General features: G+C 34.1%; 1 protein-coding gene across 2 annotated transcripts in view; it reads left to right on the top strand.

Annotated features, from left to right (window-relative positions):
• LOC144453316 (signal-induced proliferation-associated 1-like protein 2) overlaps positions 1-22,622 on the top strand; it is a 77,673-nt gene that overhangs the window by 12,272 nt on the left and 42,779 nt on the right. For both annotated transcript variants that reach the window (XM_078144574.1, XM_078144575.1), the window contains exons 2-4: positions 9,409-11,314; positions 13,149-13,464; positions 21,582-21,748. In XM_078144574.1, the coding sequence (XP_078000700.1) occupies positions 9,899-11,314; positions 13,149-13,464; positions 21,582-21,748 (1,899 nt within the window). In that variant the 5' untranslated portion in view covers positions 9,409-9,898. The remainder of the gene's footprint in view (positions 1-9,408; positions 11,315-13,148; positions 13,465-21,581; positions 21,749-22,622) is intronic.

Genomic DNA, 22,622 nt, shown 5'->3' with positions numbered 1-22,622 from the left:
TGTGCCATACCATATAGTAATTGTTATTTGATACCTGAAAGCATGCCCATATAAAGCAAATTAGTTTTATTTTCATAGCTGGGGTCTATTGGAAACAGATCGTGTATTTGTGTTAACAGTCATTTAGAGAGGTTGACTCAGCAATGACATGTTGGCATGCTTTGTGAATCCTAAAATACAGTGCCCTGATTCATTATTTAGACCTTGAAGTACAGAAGGCAGTTGTAGAATCAAATTACAGCAAGCTAGGATATGAAACAAAACATTTGTTTCATTTGCATTGCATAGTTGTCATCTTATAAAGGTCAAATCAAGGCTTTTAATGCGACAAGAATTTGGAGATGTATGCTAAAAAATAAGGAGAGGTATTGCTCTGGTATAGATTGATTGGTGAAGAACGGGGCTGCTTGAAAGATTCACCAGCATTCAATACACACAGTTGAAGGAAGTCCCTCAAGACTTGTGGTATATAATGATGTCATATTGCCGATGTCATGTCATGTCATGAAATTCTATCATTTTGACCTACAGGGTACACAATACACATGTGTCCTTCAAAAACATTTCTGGCTGTAGATTTCATTACATGTGCATCCTATCACAAAATGCAAACATTTTCTATGTATATCCCATCACTTTCATTTTAACAATCCTAGTATAGTAAATTAGTATGAGTAGTAGCGTTACAACAAGAATAAATTACACTTGTCACTTTTGTGTTCATATTGTAGGTGGAGATATTTGTGTTGTCAAACTGGATAAATCATGTTGAAAGTTATTAATAGAATTGGGAATATGAAATTGTAATAATTAATGTACAGTATATCTATAGATTATGATAGAGAAAGTTGACCTAGTCACTTTTAAGCACAGAAGCCAGTGTCTAATTAATTAATATGTCTGAATATGTAATCTTGAAATTGGATGGAAATTGCTCAAAACCTACATGTAAATGATGTATGCAATAAGAATGATAGTTGACCTAGAAATCACCAAGTGACACAAAACTCAGTATTAGTAATTAATATTTCTGGACATGTAACTGTATTTGTATTGTACTGTATCACCTGATGTGTTAAATTCGCTGGTTACCATGGTTATCATCTGACTAATCACAAACACTTCCATACCATCTTCAAATACCTTTAATTGCATTTGCTGACTAGAGTTATTCAATTATTGTACAAAAAAAAACATCTCTAGACATGATATTGATAACCTGCATCCTTGGAAAGGACTCAGTGCATAAGTGTCTTCACAACCATTATTTCAAATTACCATGTGTTACAGATGTTGCCAGGAACAGATGATGGAAACTGTGCCATTACTGTCTGTATTATTACAGTATTGACTCAGCATGCATGCACCATGCTGTCCCTTGTACCACTTTCAAACACCAGTAATCATGATCAAACATTATGATAAATTGCAGGTTTATATGTAGTTGTCCCATAATAAATGGCTCCAAGGATTCCTGTATGACCTACTATCCCAGTGGTTAATCAGCAAAGCCAAACATTGCTACCTCATAAAAACCTAACCTCTTTACATATGTGTACTGTTCACCTAGGCAGATCTTTTTTTTATGATTGTATACATTTTTATGAGTTTATGGATGTATTGGGATGGAAAATTGCTGTTAGAAAATTCAGTGCAGTTATTGACATGGATTCGATTGTTAGAAAAAAATATTTTTATTAGAATTCACAACTGTAATATTTGTGGAAAGAAAATACATTAAGTAGTAAATGTTATAACAATTATAATACACTTGTTGTTGCCAAGCAAGGTTTTGTGTCCATTGTAGGTACACAGGTTTTATTGTAGCACTCTAACACAAAGGAACAATGGAGTTAGAACAAATGAAGTAATTTGCATGTGTAATGATATATCAAAAGTGTATCATGTATTGTTGGTGATAATAAAGATGAGATGAATTTATTGTGTAACCTGGGTTTACTCTGCATAATTAATATATTGTAGTTTTGTAGTTGTACATTTTCTATAACTTGTGTTAGTAATTTAAGAATATAAATGGTACATATGTATAGAGTGTAATTTCCAGGACGACAAGTAGTTAATGGAATATTAATATTATTAATTTCCTGCCACCATAAGTATTGTACTGTATAATTACAATTGTAATACGGAATACACATATTGAAATTATCTTCTAATGTAATCATGTCAACTTGATGTTACACAGCATGACATGTACTGGTAGATAATCTAAAACATTTACAAATGTACTATGGCAGACAACATTTAAGGTGAATTGTTTTCAAGATTATGGAGAATATTATAACATAAACTGATACTTGAAGGTAATGTATTTATAAATAAGTTAGTAACTCACTGTATTCCCTAGTCATATTATTACAAATTGTAGTGCATCTAAAATCTAATGCTGAATTACCATTCCTGCATTTTGATATTTCTTCAATTCATGCTTCATACATGACTTCACAAAGAGTATCATGGTTATAGGCTCTCTTACAAATTTATAAATGAAATATATTTATGAGTAATAATAGTATACATGTACATTATTTCAATAAGTGACAGCGTTAAATCAATTGATTACATATTTAGCTGTAATACAAGAATCTTGAATTATAACATTTCAAATGAGATAAAATACACAATTACTATTTTATTATTTATTTCTGTGTTTTGGAATTTTTTCAATTCACGCTTCACAGAGGAGTGCTGTGTAGGATTGTAGCTCCTACAATTTCATTAATGTATATGTACATTTATGACTAATAATATAGGCATTATTGGAATAACTATAACAACATAAAACCCATTGATGACATATTTAGCTGTACTACAAGAATGTTGAAGTGTAACATTTCAAATAAAACATTAATAATAATTCCAAACAAGTGACACAACTTGTGTATTGGATGACAATGACACACGCATGATGCAGACACACACAACTAGTTTTACCATCCATTCCAGTAATTGGTTAGACCAGTATATCTAATGTTTGATCCATATAAATATCATTCACTCTTCTGTCACTGTCAGAAGGAGAATGAAGAAGTGTTATGGATGAAAGATTAGTGCACAGCTCTGATTAGGTTGTCATTGTACAGTGTGTCTACTACATATACTACTTGAGTTACAATACTGGTAATACTAGTTATCTAGTGTATAAACATTTTGGAAACACCATAATCTCATCATTTTGGATTTTTTTGAGTGTTTTGTCTCAATTTTATTTCATGTAACGTAAGTGCAAAGAGAATTAAATTTTATAATAATTTTACTCAGATAACATCATACATTTGCTATGATTTACATTTGTACTTTACAGTCAATACACAAATATATTATTAATTAGCATATATCCAACAGAATTAGATGTCCATTGGCGTATACATTGTACATGTACACGATAATCATTAAGTTATAGAAATAATACCAATAATGAATATTATCAAATTTGGTTTGCCAATGAAAATGTTATGAATTTCATCACAACAATATGATACAATGATTGAAATTGTTATTCACAATATATAAAATAAATATGTAACCACAAATTACACCACACTGTCATTGGTTGGAGAGACCAAGCTAATCTTTTGTGGGCTTTTAAATTTTAAATATTAACTTTGCTCTTTTGCTGAACGTTAGATTTTGATGTGAGAATTTGAAATGCAGTAAATTGTAGTAGATTTGATTATTAGTCATCCCTATATTAGTAGTCCAGTCAATGCCTGATGAGTAGTTCAGTAACTGAACACTGTTCATGGTTCATACATTCTTAACATTGTTAAGCTGCATTTGGAATGGCTGCAGATAAATTTAGAGACCATCTCGTTTTCACTTGCTAGAAGATCAGAGGTCTCTCTTGAGTTCAGTCTGTTCTCAAAACCTGAGCTTGCTTTCTCACTGATTTATAGCAATATATAATGACATATGAGCTATGATAGTGAAATAGAATTATATATTGTCTATATGTAAGAGATATCAGTTGGTGAATTCTACTTGTTAGTCGTTTGCTTTGAGTTTGAAGCTGAGATATTTGGACAAATTATTCAGGGTAAGTGTTCATTTTGAGTGTAATACACTCCCTCTGCACACACTGAAGTGATGTGCATGTAGTTTTTCTTACATGTACAAACTGTGGGTGTACATGTACATGTATGTGGACATCTGTTACAGATATAGTTCACAACGTCTAGAAATACTAATGTAGTAATAATGCCATTTCATAATTCTGTAAAAAAGGGCTAGGCAACATAGTACAATACACATTAATTTGTACTTGTAAATTGTAATGATTCAGTGGCCGTACATGTACATGTATACATATGTACTGTATGTACACGTCAATTTTTTATGTTATTTTTTCAAATGGCAATTTCAAATTGTTATGTCTTGTAAACACTGTTCCAGTATCACTTGTTGACAGCTGTTACATGATATACATGTACACATGGTTTACATGAGTACTTGGTTAGGCTAGCAGTATCTCAGAAATGTGGTCTCTATTCATGTACACATTACAAATGTACATACTATAATATAGACATAATGGTATGCTAACAACATGAACATTTAACGTACAATTTTGTACCATCCTGTGAATTGGAAGTTGTAGTTTGGCAGTTTTAGACAATACATGTACATGTTGCATGGCTAGTTCATTTGATCTACACATACTACTGTGACAAATGATATGAAATATTGTACATCCATGGGTTTACAAAAAATATATGCATTCACAATTTAATATAACACACAGTAAGTCCATCAACATGTTTTTATACTGAGTTGCCTATGTACTGTAGATTAAATTATAATAATTATTTTGTACAACAACTGGCATTTTAAATGGCATTGCATCATTCATCACACAGGATATACAGGTACTGTACATACAGATTGGACATTAATAATATTATTTTGTGTGTATATTTGATATACATGTACATGACATGCACAGCACTTCCAACCTTGTGAGAAGGTGGGACATTTTGTTTGGGTTAACTTTACAGTGCATTGTGAGTAGTACATGGTATCTCAAAATACAGTCGTCATCTTTGAAAATGTTATACCTTTTTAATATCTTGTCGAAATTTAAATGTATTAAATTGATACATGTACATGGAGAATCTTCTGTGTTCATGTGCCTTAACTGTTTATTTTCTGAGTCCTGTATAAAAAATGTCTCCTAATACAATTTGTTCACTACTGTAATTTGTATTGTTGTTTTATCATTAATATGATTAACCCTTGACCCCCACTGTCCCATTGTCCAAACCAATCTCAGCTATCAACAGCTCAATCAGCCTATATATACAATGTACATGTATATGTTATACTGCCATGGTGGATATTAATTATGATATGAAAGAAATTTGGCATCAAACTGTCAAGGTACATGTATTTAAAAAGTAAATTAGATATTATCTGCTGTCAGGTGACTCCCCTAGGAAGTCACCTGACCAAACAGCTTAATATCATTATGCTGATGACATCTGAATGATTCAGAGGAGAGCTCCGTAGAAGCTTCAAGTTCAAAACTAGATTCCAAAAAGGTAACTTTTATCACAGTCATCAGGCACATGTATATATTATTATCATGTAATAAGATAAATCGTGATTGTGTTCTATTACATGTAACTGAAATAGCGTGGCTTCTACATTAATACAAAACTAATTTGATGGATGGTGTGCCGTTGCTGATCAGATGAACAACAATTTTTGTGATGCACCAAAGTTTGTTGTTTCCCTATCTCATACTGACAATGGGTGACTCACAAGAAACAAAGTTTTTGAACAGTTTGACCACAGTAAAGAGAGATTGCACAATTAAAAAAAAAGAATTCTTCTCGGCCATGAATGAACCAGTGTAGTACTAAAATTCCACTGGCTTCTGTAAAACAAAGTAGCCAACTTCTAGTATTTCCAACTATTATCATTTACACAAATGTACATGTATGTATTGATTATTATCAAAATTACATTTGTAGCTTGCAGTGACAATAAACAGTTCTTATGTTACCTGGATACAGAAGTAGGCTATTGTGAAATAGTCAAGCAGAATGCTGTTCATCTAGTGTCATGTTTGATAATGTATACATCATTACATTGAACCGATGTAGCTGTTGACCACAACTTCAATGTGTACATGTATGAAATGACAGGAAAATCTCTTTATTTATCCAAGTCAAATGTCAGGGGTTAACATGTAAATGTATGTGTATGTTCAAATCAAAAGTTTAGGTCAGTATGTAAATGTATCTGTTAAAGTCAGAACTCTAGGGTCAATATGTAAATGTGTCTGTTAAAGTCAGAACTTTAGGGTCAATATGTAAATGTGTCTGTTAAAGTCAGAACTCTAGGGTCAATATGTAAATTATTTTTGAGTCAATGTCAAGGTTCAATACACAGTACATGTATGTGAAAATTTTATACATTTCTGTAAGACAAAATGATTTTCTGAAACTGTACCCTGATAATCAGCTCCATGAGATTATCTATTCTATTGTGGCTTTTCATTCTGTGTAATGCAAACATGTACAAGGTACTGTACAGTACTACAAATGTACATGTACGTGTATATGTATCATGAAAATTGCCTGCCAATAGTCATCCTTCTAAGTTCTAAGTTCTACATTGTATGCACCTACAAATGTATATCCTCATTATGAAATATCATTTTGCACATACTGATATTTTACAAACTTGACTAACTTCAAGTTCCAATGGTGACATTTTTAAAGTGAATTAACGTATATAAAAGGACACAAGTGTGTGACAATGATGTGAATGGTACCTGTAAACTGTTTCCCATGAAATCAAAGTTGTTTTGAGGTATAGGGTTAGACCTGTATACATATATATGTATGCTCCAGTGAAATACAAAGAAATGAGTACAAGAAACAAATTACAAAGTGCATGCATTTACATGTGTTCACATTATCGTAGCTCTAAATGTATTTCCTGGCCAATACACATTGTGAATAGTGATATCTTTATAGTATATACCTATTCTAATCAAGCATGAGGGTTTTGAATTGCCTGTGCTTGTACAGTCTGGGGATTTGCATTGTCCTATCCTGTGTTAGAGTAAAAGCCACAGGTCACATACAGGGTTATTATGCCTTCCAAGTATACCGAAGTACACAGTCTTTATATAATGCGATAACATTACCATGCCAAAGAATCACAAATTTGACATAATGACCTTAATAAAGATACATGTATAGGACCAGGGCATCATAATGACCTACCACTGTCGTTTAGAAATATTAGATTTCAATTTAATTTGTTTATCCTTTAGTTTTAACCTTCATGTACATGTATCCTTTGCCATAGATCATTCTGGTGACGTTTTTCCGTGACTTCCACATTCCTAATTCCCACATCATTCCATAAAAGAGTGGGAAAGTAGGATAGGGTTAATAAACCACATAAAGACATTAAGGTGCTCCTTCCTAACCCAAAACATGTAGGATGAAGTAGGGTTTACAGTGAAAGGTCATGGAAGGTGACAAATACTACATAACCATATACAGTACTATTGTATACAACAATGTTTCCATCCCAGGAAGTTTCTCACAGGATAGTGGCCAGACTACATGTACTTAACATAACAAAGGATGTTATTATTATGTAAATGAGCGTGTGTCCTCTCTTGAAAAACATTAATTAGAGAACATTATCTGCTTTTCAGATTACAGTGTAGGAAGGTCTGCAAGAAAATATCTATTTCAATAATTTATTTCTGTGTAGAAATTCAGTTCCTTAACAACTTGTATGTGACTTTCCTTCAGATACATGTAACTTTCCTTTTGTCTCCGCCCCCTCCATAAATGGCAGAAGTCATCATTGTATTTCTATGTAGGTAGTAAAATTGCACTGACATTTTCTATTTAGGATAGACGTCATGTTGAACATTTTCTAGCAAATAAATAGCTTGAAATTTTGGTTTTGGTATGAGTGATCATACATAATATACTTGTACCACAATTTTATGTACATGGCCCCCTCCACTCAGAATACAATGTATATTGAGGGAGTACAGTAAACAAATGTATGATCATTCTTGGATATTAATTGATTAGATTACAGTGTTTTATTTAAGGGCGGTAAGTAGGTAAAATCTACCGGGGTTCCCACATCATTTTACCGGGGTTCCCCACCTAAACTATGATACATTGCATGGGAAGCACTACCAGTTTTACCTCTTTCCCCCCTTTCTGTTACCGGGGTTCCCAAACCTTAGCAAAAACACTGGATTAAATTAATATGATAATTTGATATCCATCACCATTTAACATCTCTCTTTCCATCAAATAATTCGTATAGCACTGAAATAAAGCACACCTTTCCAATCCAATCCAATCTAATCCATTCCAAGTCAAACTCATTTCATGGATCAGTTGATATTAGCATAGTGTACAATTGTACATGTAGCGTTTTCAGGCTTTTTCAGCAATGATATGCATTTTACATATATAGTGGTCATGAAAAATGTATGTACATATAAAGTAGAGCTGAAATCATGTGTACATACATGTACATTACAATTATAGGTATATGTAGGTATAGTAAAACAAAAATCCTTAGATTTGAAAAGAAGCATTTCTCTTTTATTGTTGTCACTCAATTAAGTTATTGAGCAGCTGTTTACTAATACAGATGAGATGAATACATGTATATGGAATGATATCCATCCTTAGCTGAAAGCAATTCTAGATTTGATTGGCCCGTAAGTAATTCTAGATTTGATTGGCCCGTTAGTAATTATAGATTTGATTGGCCTGTTAGTAATTCTAGTGATAGTGAGTACTGGTATTTGATATTTCACTCACAGGATGGAAAACAGTATCTCCATTCTGCAGGAAACATAAACTGGTAATATTCATGTTACATGCAGGTATAGTTTATAAATCAAAGCAAAGTAATACAAGTACAGTGTGCATGTTATGATGTATGTGGTATCGTTGATATCCAAGCTGTGAATAATGGATATATGCTGGTTACATGTACTGTACATGCATACACATATATTTAATAACCAGGGAAAGCCTGATGTTAGCCCACACTAATTTCACCAACTTGTCATTATATTATATTTGTGTGTTTGATTAGTGTTTTATTCCTGATGTAGAATCTATATCTATATTTAAGACTTGATATGTTTACCATTATGGTGCAAAAGTATGGTGTGATATTACTAATGAGGCCTAACTACCAAATAATATCTTAAATTGGTATTTAAGGATTTTAAGATGTAATTTGATATCACTTCATCATGAACAGTCAACAAATAGTACAAAGCACAAAGCTGTAGAACAAAAAAAAGGGTGCTAACTAAATAAACTGCTGCAATTGCCTGGAGATTTGGACTGACAGATGACATTTCACTTGTTTTTACAGATACCCTAGAAATAGAAAATTAACTACTTACTGACTGTGGAAACAAGAAGCAGATCAAAGGCCAAGGAGACCGAGAAGGAAAGCATATAAGACATTGTTGGTGACAGGGATCTTGGTTTGTCCCAGTGATACCAGCTTTAAAATACAGGGTGTATCTCTGAAACTGAGGAAGAAGTAGAAGACAAAGAAGTGTTTTAGTGAGGAGGGCTATTACTTTCCAGTTAGTGGTACACCACACACAAGTGAACCGGAATTGATGTTTATTTTCAGTCTGGTGTAATATATGCATTTGATGGGAAACTGGAATACACAAACTCAACAGGATGTCGTAGGAATGCTGTGGATGTGTGTTTTGGATTGACAGTTTGTATCACACAGATGATGGTGTCTGTTAACTGCTATATGATATAACAAGGAGACTCAGAGTTGTGCTGTGTGCAGCTGTATATTGTTTCAAAGTTATGAATGCTTTTTGTGTTTTGCTGAAGTTATGAGTGACGATATTGATATTATACGGGCAAGAGCCCGACAAGCTGCACAGTATTATCATCAGAATGTTTTACATAATGGTTCCGATGATGGCTCAACACCATCGCCTCCACCACAGCCATCACCATTTCCACGATCAACCAAAGATGTGCAGAGGTCAAGCATACGAGTGAATGGAACAGTCCGCAGCAGTGATGCATTGCGAGCAGGGGTGACTCCCATCAGTGAGAATGTACATTTGCTAAAGAAGTCAAGAGGGCAAGAGTATGGAAGTAATATGAGACTGGGGGACCACAGGCCATCATCAAACCTGAGCTCAGAGCACAAAAGAAGTCCAGCTTCCACTCCGCCGGGAGAGCACCACCAGATCACTCCACTGTCTTTTGAAGGAGCTATGACACATACTACCTCTAGTTATAGCAATACCAAGTCGTCGCCAAGGACAAGTGATAAACGAACAAGTTCTCACAGCAGGGCAAATACTTACCCAGAAGGCAGACAGCCTGATCAGCGGACAGTGTCTGCATTCACGCCTGTGCAAAGGCCACCAAAGGAATCAAGGAGAAGAGAGAGATCCCATACTGCCAGCAATATTCCAAGTGGACATAGTGTGAAAAGATACAATACTAGTCCTGATAACAGGTATGATGTGTTAAGTAGAACCAGACATGAAACAACCAACAATAGTATTGCCTTAACCACTGATAATATCAACCATCATGCAAGGACGGAATACTTCAAAGGAGATTTTCCAGTTCGAAGGAGCAATAGCAATTCTACATTGAATGATACTCTGGATAGAATTGGAAGTAGTTCACATTTGGAGGCTACACCACATAGGGGGTATGGCAGTGCTTCATCTCTCGACATGCAGAGTGTCAGCGGAGAAAGCTTCTTCCAAATGTTGCGCCAATATGGAACCGATATTGATCAGAGGAGCCCAGCTCCTCCACAATTTGAAAAACTTTTAGGGGGTGGTCATGTAACATTTGCCACAAAGGTTATCACACATACCACCACTAGTTCTAGGACAACAACAGCTACCAGTGAACTGAAAACTACCACAGAAGTCAGTGCCAGTCCAAAATTGAATCGGAAAAGTATCAAGAAAGACAAAGAAAAGGATAGGGAGAAGGAGAAAACAAAAGTTTCTAAGACAAAGTCCCAGTCTGGTGAGAAGTCACTTATCAGTAAGTTACTGGGTAAGGGAGAAGGCGATGGGGGAAGTACAGATTCTGATTTACAAAGTAGGTTAGAGGAAAGGCATCGACAGAAAGCATTCGCACATTATGACTGCCAAAGTATGACTGTTAACCTCAGTGAGGTCATGCGGAATAGACAGAACCTGGGGAGACGGAAAAACACAACCACAGGGGCATCAGCTGCCTCTAGAGGAAGTAATCCAAACACACCACAGGTAAGCTTTATAGTCTACATGACTGACTATCCCATGATGTACATGTATATATAATACACATCATGGGATCCTGTGATTTGAACAAATCTGAAAAGTCTATGAATGTACTGTAATGTATTGATGCTTCAGACCAGTCTTTTCACACCAATCAACAATAATTGGAATCACATCTGTTACTATTGTTTGAAAAACTTTGAAAAATGGCAACAATTTGAAAAATCTGAAGAAGTACATGTAGCATTTGTTCAAGACAAGAATCTTCCTCCAGCTCCTCAAAAGGGATCAGAAGAGACACTGAAAAGAACACATGCAGCAAACTAGACTTCAGTGTTTATTAGATGTATTCCACCCACTGAAAACAGCAAGGGCACATGGTCCACCCTGTATGTGTAACTGTTAGTGATATGAATTTAATTACATCTTGACATTACAGTAGGTAGATTTTATTGAGAAGACAGGGTGTTGCTAGCCATAGATCCCCTGATAAAATAGTAACTTTAGCCTTCCTGAAATAAAATAAAACCTTCAAAGATGGCTGTAAAAAAAGTTATCCCATTGTGACAAGGCTAACATTACAACATATTGATTTCTAGACTTGAACTAACTTAATAGTAATCCCATGGTATACTTTGTGCATAAAGAACAAAACAGCTGTTGCCTATGTTGTTAATTGTGCCTATTAAATAGTACTGTGAAAACTACACCAGATTATACATGCCGGAATGGCTAGGGTAATGCAAATTAACCAGGACTTGTAGAAATAATCACAGGAAATTTACACAGATTGCTGAATAATTGTGAATTCATTAAAATGTATCAAATTCCATCATAAATCCAAGTATTATTTTAGCTTTACATGTAATTTATGTATATTTCAATGGTGTATTTAAAGTGTACATTTTTATGCATATACCACAAGGGTCTAATGGTTTATGTCATTATAGAGAAGGGGTCTCAACAGCTGATTTCTCCAAAATATCAAGGCTATATTTATATAACAATGCCTCCTTTTGAAATGCAAATACATGACTACTTTTTCAGAGAAAAAAAACAACAATTGTTCATGTAATTGGCTTTTCAATAGAGGCAGCTGTAGAGCATTGTTATTCTGTAGTTACCATCATATTTACATATCGTTTGAGAAGACATGATTGCACAGGAAGTACTTATTGTTCTCATTAGATTGGCATATTGTATTCCATGAAATATCTAACAGACAGGAATTTACAAGCTTCACTGTCATGCTACCTTTTTAATTTTCATTGACATAATGGTAGGTGTATCTACTGGCATGCTTGTGTAGATCTGAAGCTATTTGGGAGTCCTGCGACTGTTCTACTAGTACTTGAAGATGGAGTAGATACAGGACTTGATTCTGAATGTGTTGTCCCTTCTTTCTCTGCATAACCCAGCGTTGTTGTGGTCTTACAATCCAAAGCAATCCATAGCATACGTACATGTAGTTCTGGGCTCTTAGTGTCTCAGGACAACAGTCAGAATCAAGTTGGTGATACTCAATCAGGGCTGCTACTACTTGGGATGTCATCTTTGACAGTCTAGAGGGGAGACAGTCTTTGTGCTTTGAGATTTGTAATGGAATGTGCTATATTACAAAAGTATATTAGATTAGATTGGAGTGCAAAACCCCAGAGTCCATAAACATTCATTCTCCTAGATTAGATTTGATTTGATTAGACTAGATTAGATTAGATTAAAATATGAAGTAATAATCCCTCATTAAAATATCTGTTACATCTATACAGTATCATATTTGTGTCCATTTCATCAAACTTGAATAGTTTCAAAACTATGTGGAATTGTTTTGTGATTGTAGGGTAGCAGGGAAGACCTGTCTGATGATGAGGCTGATTATGGTGATGGTAAGAATAATGATCTGGTACTCAGTTGTCCTTTCTTCAGAAATGAAATCGGAGGAGAGGAAGAGAGGAAGGTTACTTTGTCAAGAGCATCTGCTGATGGCAGGGGATCAAACAGAAGGGGATCATATGAAGCCATCTTGGAAGGATCAAAAGTTCGACTTAGTGGGGGATCACCAGGAAGTCCAGATAATCCGGCTTATTTAATTCAACCACAGATTGAAAGAGTTGATTATGGAGCACACTACTACAGGGATTATTTCTATGGACAAGGTAAGCTTGTTTTTGTGGTGAACATCAAATATAAAATTTGTGTGATATTTATCACATAATTAGTATAAGACTCTTTGCATATGTGTACTAATATTAATAGACTCCATTACAAAAACAAATTTCAATATTGTTTAAATCCATATAGAAATATCTGTGTATTCCATATTGACCTTTGACCACTGACATCTTGTATTAATGTGAAGTGTCACATGCACATGTTGAGGGAGATTGAATTCAGTACATTATTAATACAGTATGTACCGTGGGAAAGGGTTAGACTCAGAGGGAAATCAAGTCTTACCTAGGTTAATAGTGGTACAATGCACTCTAATTTTAGTTTGATGTATGAATTCAGAAATGTGTAGGTACAATGTACTTGTTGGTATACCCATAGATCAAACCAGTTTAGTCTGAGTACAGTAGGCCTTGATTGCTAAAAATACAATGCAGATAATATGAATCTAACACATGTCATCACAGGAAAGTAAAACTGAAGAATATATTTATATCACACGGGTATATTTATGTACATGTGTTAATTATGGAATGATTAATCACATGAAAATATATTTATGTTTTTCAACCAATCAATTTGAAATGCGATGATTATGGGAGTGATCAATGACATTTAGAATATTAGATCTGTTTTTTCAACCACTTTGAAACTTTGTGATAGGAGACTCAAAATAATGATATATTCACCTGCTGTTCATTTCAGACTAACTGTCTGCTGTCACAAAGTTCAGCCTAATTATCTATTATAGACTTATTAGTTCTAAAAGTTGTAATATAATACTTACTAATTATGAAATTCCCAACCAAGATATCTCGTCAATTAGTGACCTGAAAGTGAGTGAAATAAAGTCATTGCCATCATTTTGCCAAAGGACATTCACAAGACGATATTGTATTACAATTATAAAGTTTATAAAGTGTGGTTATCAGTATGGAGAGTGATGTGTTGTTATTAATACGGTACGTCTTTTTTTGTTGGAAGTAGTTGGGTTGAGGAGATTTCTGTGAAGAGAAGACAGTATAACCTTGGATTTCGCTATAGGGAAAATTAAACCATAGTTGAATATTTGCATGGTACCAGCAAATGTAGAGCATTTGATAGATCAATCAATCAATCTTTATTGCATAACAACATGCCATAGCAAGCATGGTAAAGTATACAAAAATAACATACAGAAATCAAGTGAATACAATAGTCATTTTAACCACTGATGGAGGACTGTTTACATCAACAAGAAGAAATTTTCAATAGATAACATTGCAGTATGTCTGATAAATGTTGCAGTATGTCTGATAAATGTTGCAGTATGTCTGATAAATGTTGCAGTATGTCTGGTAAATGTTGCAGTATGTCTGGTAAATGTTGCAGTATGTCTGATAAATGTTGCAGTATGTCTGATAAATGTTGCAGTATGTCTGATAAATGTTGCAGTATGTCTGATAAATGTTGCAGTTTGTCTGATAAATGTTGCAGTGTGTCTGATAAATGTTGCAGTATGTCTGATAAATGTTGCAGTATGTCTGATAAATGTTGCAGTATGTCTGATAAATGTTGGTGTGTCTGATAAATGTTGCAGTTTGTCTGATAAATGTTGCAGTTTGTCTGATAAATGTTGCAGTATGTCTGATAAATGTTGCAGTATGTCTGGTAAATGTTGCAGTGTGTCTGGTAAATGTTGCAGTTTGTCTGATAAATGTTGCAGTATGTCTGGTAAATGTTGCAGTATGTCTGGTAAATGTTGCAGTGTGTCTGATAAATGTTGCAGTATGTCTGATAAATGTTGCAGTTTGTCTGATAAATGTTGCAGTATGTCTGATAAATGTTGGTGTGTCTGATAAATGTTGCAGTATGTCTGATAAATGTTGCAGTGTCTGATAAATGTTGCAGTTTGTCTGATAAATGTTGCAGTATGTCTGATAAATGTTGCAGTATGTCTGATAAATGTTGCAGTATGTCTGATAAATGTTGCAGTATGTCTGGTAAATGTTGCAGTGTGTCTGATAAATGTTGCAGTGTGTCTGATAAATGTTGCAGTATGTCTGGTAAATGTTGCAGTATGTCTGATAAATGTTGCAGTATGTCTGATAAATGTTGCAGTTTGTCTGATAAATGTTGCAGTATGTCTGATAAATGTTGCAGTTTGTCTGGTAAATGTTGCAGTATGTCTGGTAAATGTTGCAGTATGTCTGATAAATGTTGCAGTATGTCTGATAAATGTTGCAGTTTGTCTGATAAATGTTGCAGTATGTCTGATAAATGTTGCAGTATGTCTGATAAATGTTGCAGTATGTCTGGTAAATGTTGCAGTTTGTCTGATAAATGTTGCAGTTTGTCTGATAAATGTTGCAGTATGTCTGATAAATGTTGCAGTATGTCTGATAAATGTTGCAGTATGTCTGGTAAATGTTGCAGTATGTCTGATAAATGTTGCAGTATGTCTGGTAAATGTTGCAGTATGTCTGATAAATGTTGCAGTATGTCTGGTAAATGTTGCAGTATGTCTGGTATTTTAAACTTGACCTGATGGCAATGTCCATGAGTAAGTAAGTGCAGTGATTTCATAAGATTCATTAGGTTAGAATCATGTCTGTTCTGATGCCTGTTCTTACCAAACATGCTTTGATTTAATTTTGGAAAATCCTGCTTTCAGAGATTGTTAGTATTTTCATATTTGAAAACGTATAACAACTTATTAGCATTCAACACTGAATACATATCTCGTAATGTTACTAAACCTTTATATTTATCTTTGTTTCATTAAATTTGAAAAATGTTAAATTATAGTAATTAGGATTAGGATTGCATTCAGATGTGAAAAACTGTTGTCTGAGAGAGAGAGAGAGAGAGAGAGAGAGAGAGAGAGAGAGAGAGAGAGAGAGAGAGAGAGAGAGAGAGAGAGAGAGAGAGAGAGAGAGAGAGAGAGAGAGAGAGAGAGAGAGAGAGAGAGAGAGAGAGAGAGAGAGAGAGAGAGAGAGAGAGAGAGAGAGAGAGAGAGAGAGAGAGAGAGAGAGAGAGAGAGAGAGAGAGAGAGAGAGAGAGAGAGAGAGAGAGAGCTAGCTGTAGATAAAGTTGATCTAAAACAATAGAATCCTTATGGCTCTACTGAGACTAATGTAATTATGAGATACTAATGAAAAATGCGAGGACCTGGGATTGAAACCATGGCCTTTAAAGTATGACATTTGTCATGTTTTTCTAATGTGTAAATGTTTTGTACTAAGAAGATGCTTGCAGACAGACAGAAAATACACAAAATCAATATTAGTCTTTGCTATCAAACACTGCCTCATACCTAACATACCTTCATGTTACATGGATGTCAGCACCACAGTGACAGTCTAGTCTAGATGTAGATGTAGATGTAGTTGGGGTAACGTCAAGTCAATACTGGGATTAATTAAACTGAATTGTGAATGTTTGTATGTAACATTATTGTAATGAGCTGTTTAGGGGAACGTATTCTCAAAATTAAATTTGAACAGGGGTTTGTCATAAATATCAGAGGATGGGGGTGGTTACTTCAAACTGAAATTTAAATTATAGAATGATAGTATTGTGATAAAATCAACCAAAAACTGGAAATTAACATAAAATGATAGATTGTTACATGTAGTTTTATTTTATCATTAAAGGATAGAGGTGAAGTTGAGCTAAAATTGTTGAATTGAAAATGGAGTAGAACTTAGAATTAAGAATTTGTCTGTGTTTGTATGACATTCAGATTGATACTGATAGTAAGTCAAAACAGAACGACAATATAGAATTATTAATTATTTGAATGACATGAAATGAATGTAAAAAACTTAGAATTAAGAATCTGTTTACATTATATCTGTATGGTTTCATTAAGACTGACTCTAACTAAAAAAAGAAAACCAGAAGAACAGCATGGAATTGTGATTTGTTTGTTTGTTGTTTATGTTTGGGTGACATGAATTGAAAATTGTAGCAGAGTAAGGAATTAAGAATTTATTTTGTTATTATGGTACATGCCAACAGATACTTAAACTGAAAACACAATGACAACATAGAATTATGGATTGGTTGTATGTACATGTATATGTCAACATTGCAGGGGTCTGTCATTGCATGGGTTGACATTTAATTCAAAACTTATGTAGAACTTGAAGGTACCATTTCTAAATTATTTGTTTGACATGTTCCCCATCTTATGTTTCATTTACAAGATTGTATTCTTAGACAATGACATCAATGTACATGTCTGTTGTACATCCAGACACATTGCATCATGAGGTCTTTACACAGATTTATGGACAGTGATGTCATTTTATGTGTTCAATAAAGGAAACAGAATTTATAGAATGCTTTCCTCTTTAAATGATGATGAGATTTGTCAAGTTTGATAGTCATCTCAGTATTATTTTAAAGGAAATGCATCATTATTTAGGAATATAGTTCCTGAGACCTTATACCATGCGCATGCCAGGTTCAACCATAAATATGGAATATATACTCTGGTCATTCTATGTCACGACAACATGTATCTTATATCACTGGTTCTGCTGTGTTCAAAATATGAGTCAAAATGTTCAAAATTGCCATCAATTTCCTCATTTTTTCTTTGATATTACTGGCACTGGTATAATTATGTTATTGTCCAATATTTTTTCTCTATTCAGCCAGAAAATACTTGTGACCTAAATGTTGTCATTACTCATCTAGTGACTGGTCGTGACAAAGGCCCCTTAGGTCACTCTTATTTTCCTTGGCTGAATGACGAAAAATATTGGGGAATAACATCTTATTAAACTGATAATATATCTTTAACAATATCTGTTTCATGGTGGCACTTAAGTGTGAATGTGTGTGCGTATGTGCATAAATACATGTACTATGCATATACTGAGTTAGTTGGTTTGTTCAACCATTTGTTCGTTAGTTCATTTGTTCATTCCTACAAAAATGTGGATGTATTGCTAAACATGTGGTTCAAATAATTCTGTCATTGTAACATTTGAAATGGTCTAGTTGTCATACTTTGAAAGGAGAGGTCATATGTTTACTATCATTGCTGTTAAAACGAATGAAGAATAAAAATCATGAGCCTGAAAACAATGTTCTAACTATCATTAGTGGTGTGTATACAATGTTTTGTGTGTACAGAATACTGTAAACCTAGATATTTTCACTACTAGAACATTTTGCAATTTTAGTAGTCTTCAACTAGTTCTCAAAGACTCATTGTTACTACGAATTACCAGACTGGCAGTGGTATATTGTGTTCATATACAAAAAGGTCTTTTAGTCACTGCTTACTTTCCAGTGAAATAAGCAAAAAGAAGTCTTTAGCAAAAATGTCCAGGATTACAATACATCATTCCACAACTTAAAGTTACAAGTGTATAGGGAGGTACATGTATGCACTATGTCTTTGCATTTACAAAATTAAAATGGTCTATTGATCAACTACTTGCATGTATTCAACCTAAATAGTGGTGTATACTATGTGCCTGGGTACTTTGTTTAGTTCAATTTATTAACATATTACCACTAATTGATATTTACATATTTGTATAATACTTAATATCAGTTCTGTGTGTGTCCATGTATGGTAATTGAAATATCTACATGTACATGTATACCTTATCAATTTTAAAATGGAAAGTAAACACTGGTACAGGTGTATGTTTCACTTCATAGTGTATAAGATCAAAATTGCAATTAGCATATTTCAGATGATAATTATTATCAAAAGGGAACAATACAAAGCTGAGGATGATTTTAACTAAGGTGGACACTAGTATTGCATATATTGCAGCCTCTCTAAATGGAAAATGGAAATATTTCTTAAGGTGGCTAGCCTTTGAAATGCATCCTTTTCAATTCTATGTGTGCTCAACATGTAGTTATTTGTCTACAAACAAATACCCTCCCTGTTATGGAGAGAGGAATTCAGTTTTGAGCTTCAATATATTGCATTAATCATAATGTGAGTGTAGGAGGGATGTGTATACTTCTAAGTTCTAGTAGCCAAGTCCAGCTGTGTAGAATTCTATATACATGTACATTACCTATATGTAGACCATGGAGCAGCCATCATCAATGGTAGGCAGACTGACTACACTACTGCTTTTGTGTATACACATTCCTGTACCATATAGTTGTTACAGTAATAACATCAAATTACTGTGTCCAAAAATATTGTGGAATTCTTTTGCCCAGATGGCAATTAATAGGAGAAACAAATACAAATGTACTAGGACATGTTTGTGCATATTGACAGACATACATGTATGCCTTGGTTAGTTGGTATGGTGTATGTACAAATATAGACCAATCTGTGTAGAAATATGGTCAGAAGTTTCAATACAGAATGTAACGATTTGTGAATTCCTTCCCTGAAGAAGTACATTTGAATGCTTCCCATAGCACTCACCTACAGGTACATTAGTAAATAGTCTGTGAATGTTTCCATAGCACTCATCTACAGGTATATTAGTAAATAGTCTGTGAATGTTTCTATAGCACTCATCTACAGGTATATTAGTAAATAGTCTGTGAATGTTTCCATAGCACTCACCTACATGTACATTAGTAAATAGTCTGTGAAAATTTACTACTTTTACTCACTATTTCAAAAGAATGACTTGGAAAATGTTGTTAAATGACTTCATGTCAGTATTAATATTATATGAGGTGAGATGAGATAAGATATGTACATGTACATGTGTACTGTAAGTGTTATTGAGTCCATCAAATGTTCATATAAACCAGGCACTCCTAAAGTGTTGTATTCTTCCAGCTAGTATAATAAATATAGTGGAAACTGCACAGTTAGTCTAGTACTATCCTTCATTTAATCATTCAGATATTAGAGACCCAGTTGGCATCCAGACTAATCTAAAATATTTGGAAAAAGTCAACATGAATGGGGGTTCTTCATTCGATATTTTATATGAATTAAAGAGAGACATGCACTTCTAATGATTATATACCAGAACTTGTAAAGTGACGACCACTGTCAACACAAAAAATCCCAAATACAATATACCATACAGTAGTTAAAATGGTAATATTTTAACACTAGATGTATAATTTGGATCTGTAAAACACAGAAGACATTGTTGTGTTTGTGAATACACAATGTCAATAGTGATTGAATAAGTTAACAGCTTGGTGCATGGCAACCCTGTCCTAAATCATGGCTTTCAAGCAACTCCAATTATTCCCATTGATGCACCTGGTTAAACAGAAATCATGTCAAATAAATTGTTCAAAATGTTGAAGTGTTATAAAGGGAGCTTATTTGGTTCACAGTCTTAGTTAAAATTGTTCCCCTGGGTGACTGTACAGCTGAACTAAATGTTATAACACAGTGAAATGTACTAAAGTGTCTACAAAATGAAATTGACCTGTCTACATTTTATGATATATACATTTAATATATGCATAGTCTGGTCTAGCTTCTACTCCCTTGTCATGGGGAATTTATATAACTATTGTATAGAGGTCATGTACTATTAAATTCATGAACTCAGTTTTCCAGGGGTTACACTTTCACGTAAAGGACTATGTTTCAATCCCGGGTCATCACATTCATGTTATCTTAATAAGTATTACATGAGATCATTCTTTTGTTCTGGTCCAACTTTTTCTGTAGCTCTGCCATACAACTACATGTAATCTAAAATGGGCCTTTAAAAAATAGTAACCCATTACTAGGTAGTTACCTATGGTTAAAGGACTAGTTTCCATCAGGAAATGTAGATGTGAAAAACAGTTGTCCTTATGGCTCCCACTGATAACATACTGTAATTAGAGAACCTGGGATAGAATAGTTGGCCTTTAACATTAAAAGTACATACATACATTGTAGAAGTCTATATGAAACATTAAAAGAATTCTTACACAGATTTCATTTCAGCAAAAGTGACGGGTATGTGATGATTTTAAACAGGTACCGAGGCAGGGTCCTCTGGTATAAATTTATTGAAGTGAATCACTGATGTAATTATAACATTGTTTTAATAGCCATGTTATTGTCAACATTTCAGTAATAACACTACCCGGTAACAGTATATATGATAGCTTCTGGAATACAGAATTCTCATATTGTTTTTGTTTTCATGTTTAATTCCAGATCATCAGAACTACATGGGTATTGATGAAAATCTGGGACCCATTGCAATCAGTGTAAAGAGAGAAAAGTTGAATGATAACGATGTGATCAGTGGAAGTATGAACACAAATAACAAAGACAATACGTCAACCCAATATCAGTACAGAATTATTATCAGAACTAGTGAGGTAAGTACATTCTATATACATATATATAGATATTTATTCAATGGAGTAGCAGTAAAAACCAAGAACCAGTTATGTCTCCCCCTACCACCAGACCCCTCCCTACCTTACCACCACCATCCACCTATCCCCTTATACAGAAAGTCAGACACACACACACACACACACACACACACACACACACATACACATACACACAAACATTTAAGCGCTAGACTTCAGCATCAAAATTTGAATTAAAGTTACAGTTAAAAGCACATAATTGAAGTCAGAGTGGCAGTGAAACTCAGTAGCATGTTTAGAATATTTTCCTGCCAAGGGATTTGATTATTGCTTAAAATGTGAATTTAGTTCTTTTGCGTCAGTAGCATTTCCTTTGATTTTGAAATAGCATCTCAGTAGAAAATATACTCCTACTTGTAGATATCTGGAGTCAGACAGCCATGAAATGAATCCTAAACCAAAATATATTGCATGGTTTTCCATAGTTAAAGTAGATATCACTCAACAATATTCTATTTCTAGTTCAATTACCTATCAATTTGCATCTCACCCAGGGGGCATACTGCTTTTAGATTGTTTCTCTAGCAAGGAAATTATATGGCCCCTGGCACCATGACTTCTTAGTCGGCCAACAAGTCATGATGGAAGTGCTGGTAGCATGTAATATATATGTTCTAATTTAGTTACATGTAAAGTAATTCATTTAAACTTCGGTAGCAAGGAGTAAACCTTTGCACTCTGTGATGTGATAAGGGCAGTTGCTTACTCAAAGTGTCGGGGGGGGGGGGGGGTTGGATTCAAAGTTATATATGTATCACTGTATCACATGTATAGATAAACATAGACAACTGTGTGCTGTATGGAAAAATGGTTT

Source organism: Glandiceps talaboti, chromosome 2 (assembly GCF_964340395.1).
Source record: "Glandiceps talaboti chromosome 2, keGlaTala1.1, whole genome shotgun sequence".
NCBI classification, from domain to species: Eukaryota; Metazoa; Hemichordata; class Enteropneusta; family Spengelidae; genus Glandiceps; species Glandiceps talaboti.
The sequence above is the reverse complement of the archived record's forward strand: the minus strand, read 5'-3'. Positions and strand labels throughout refer to the sequence as shown.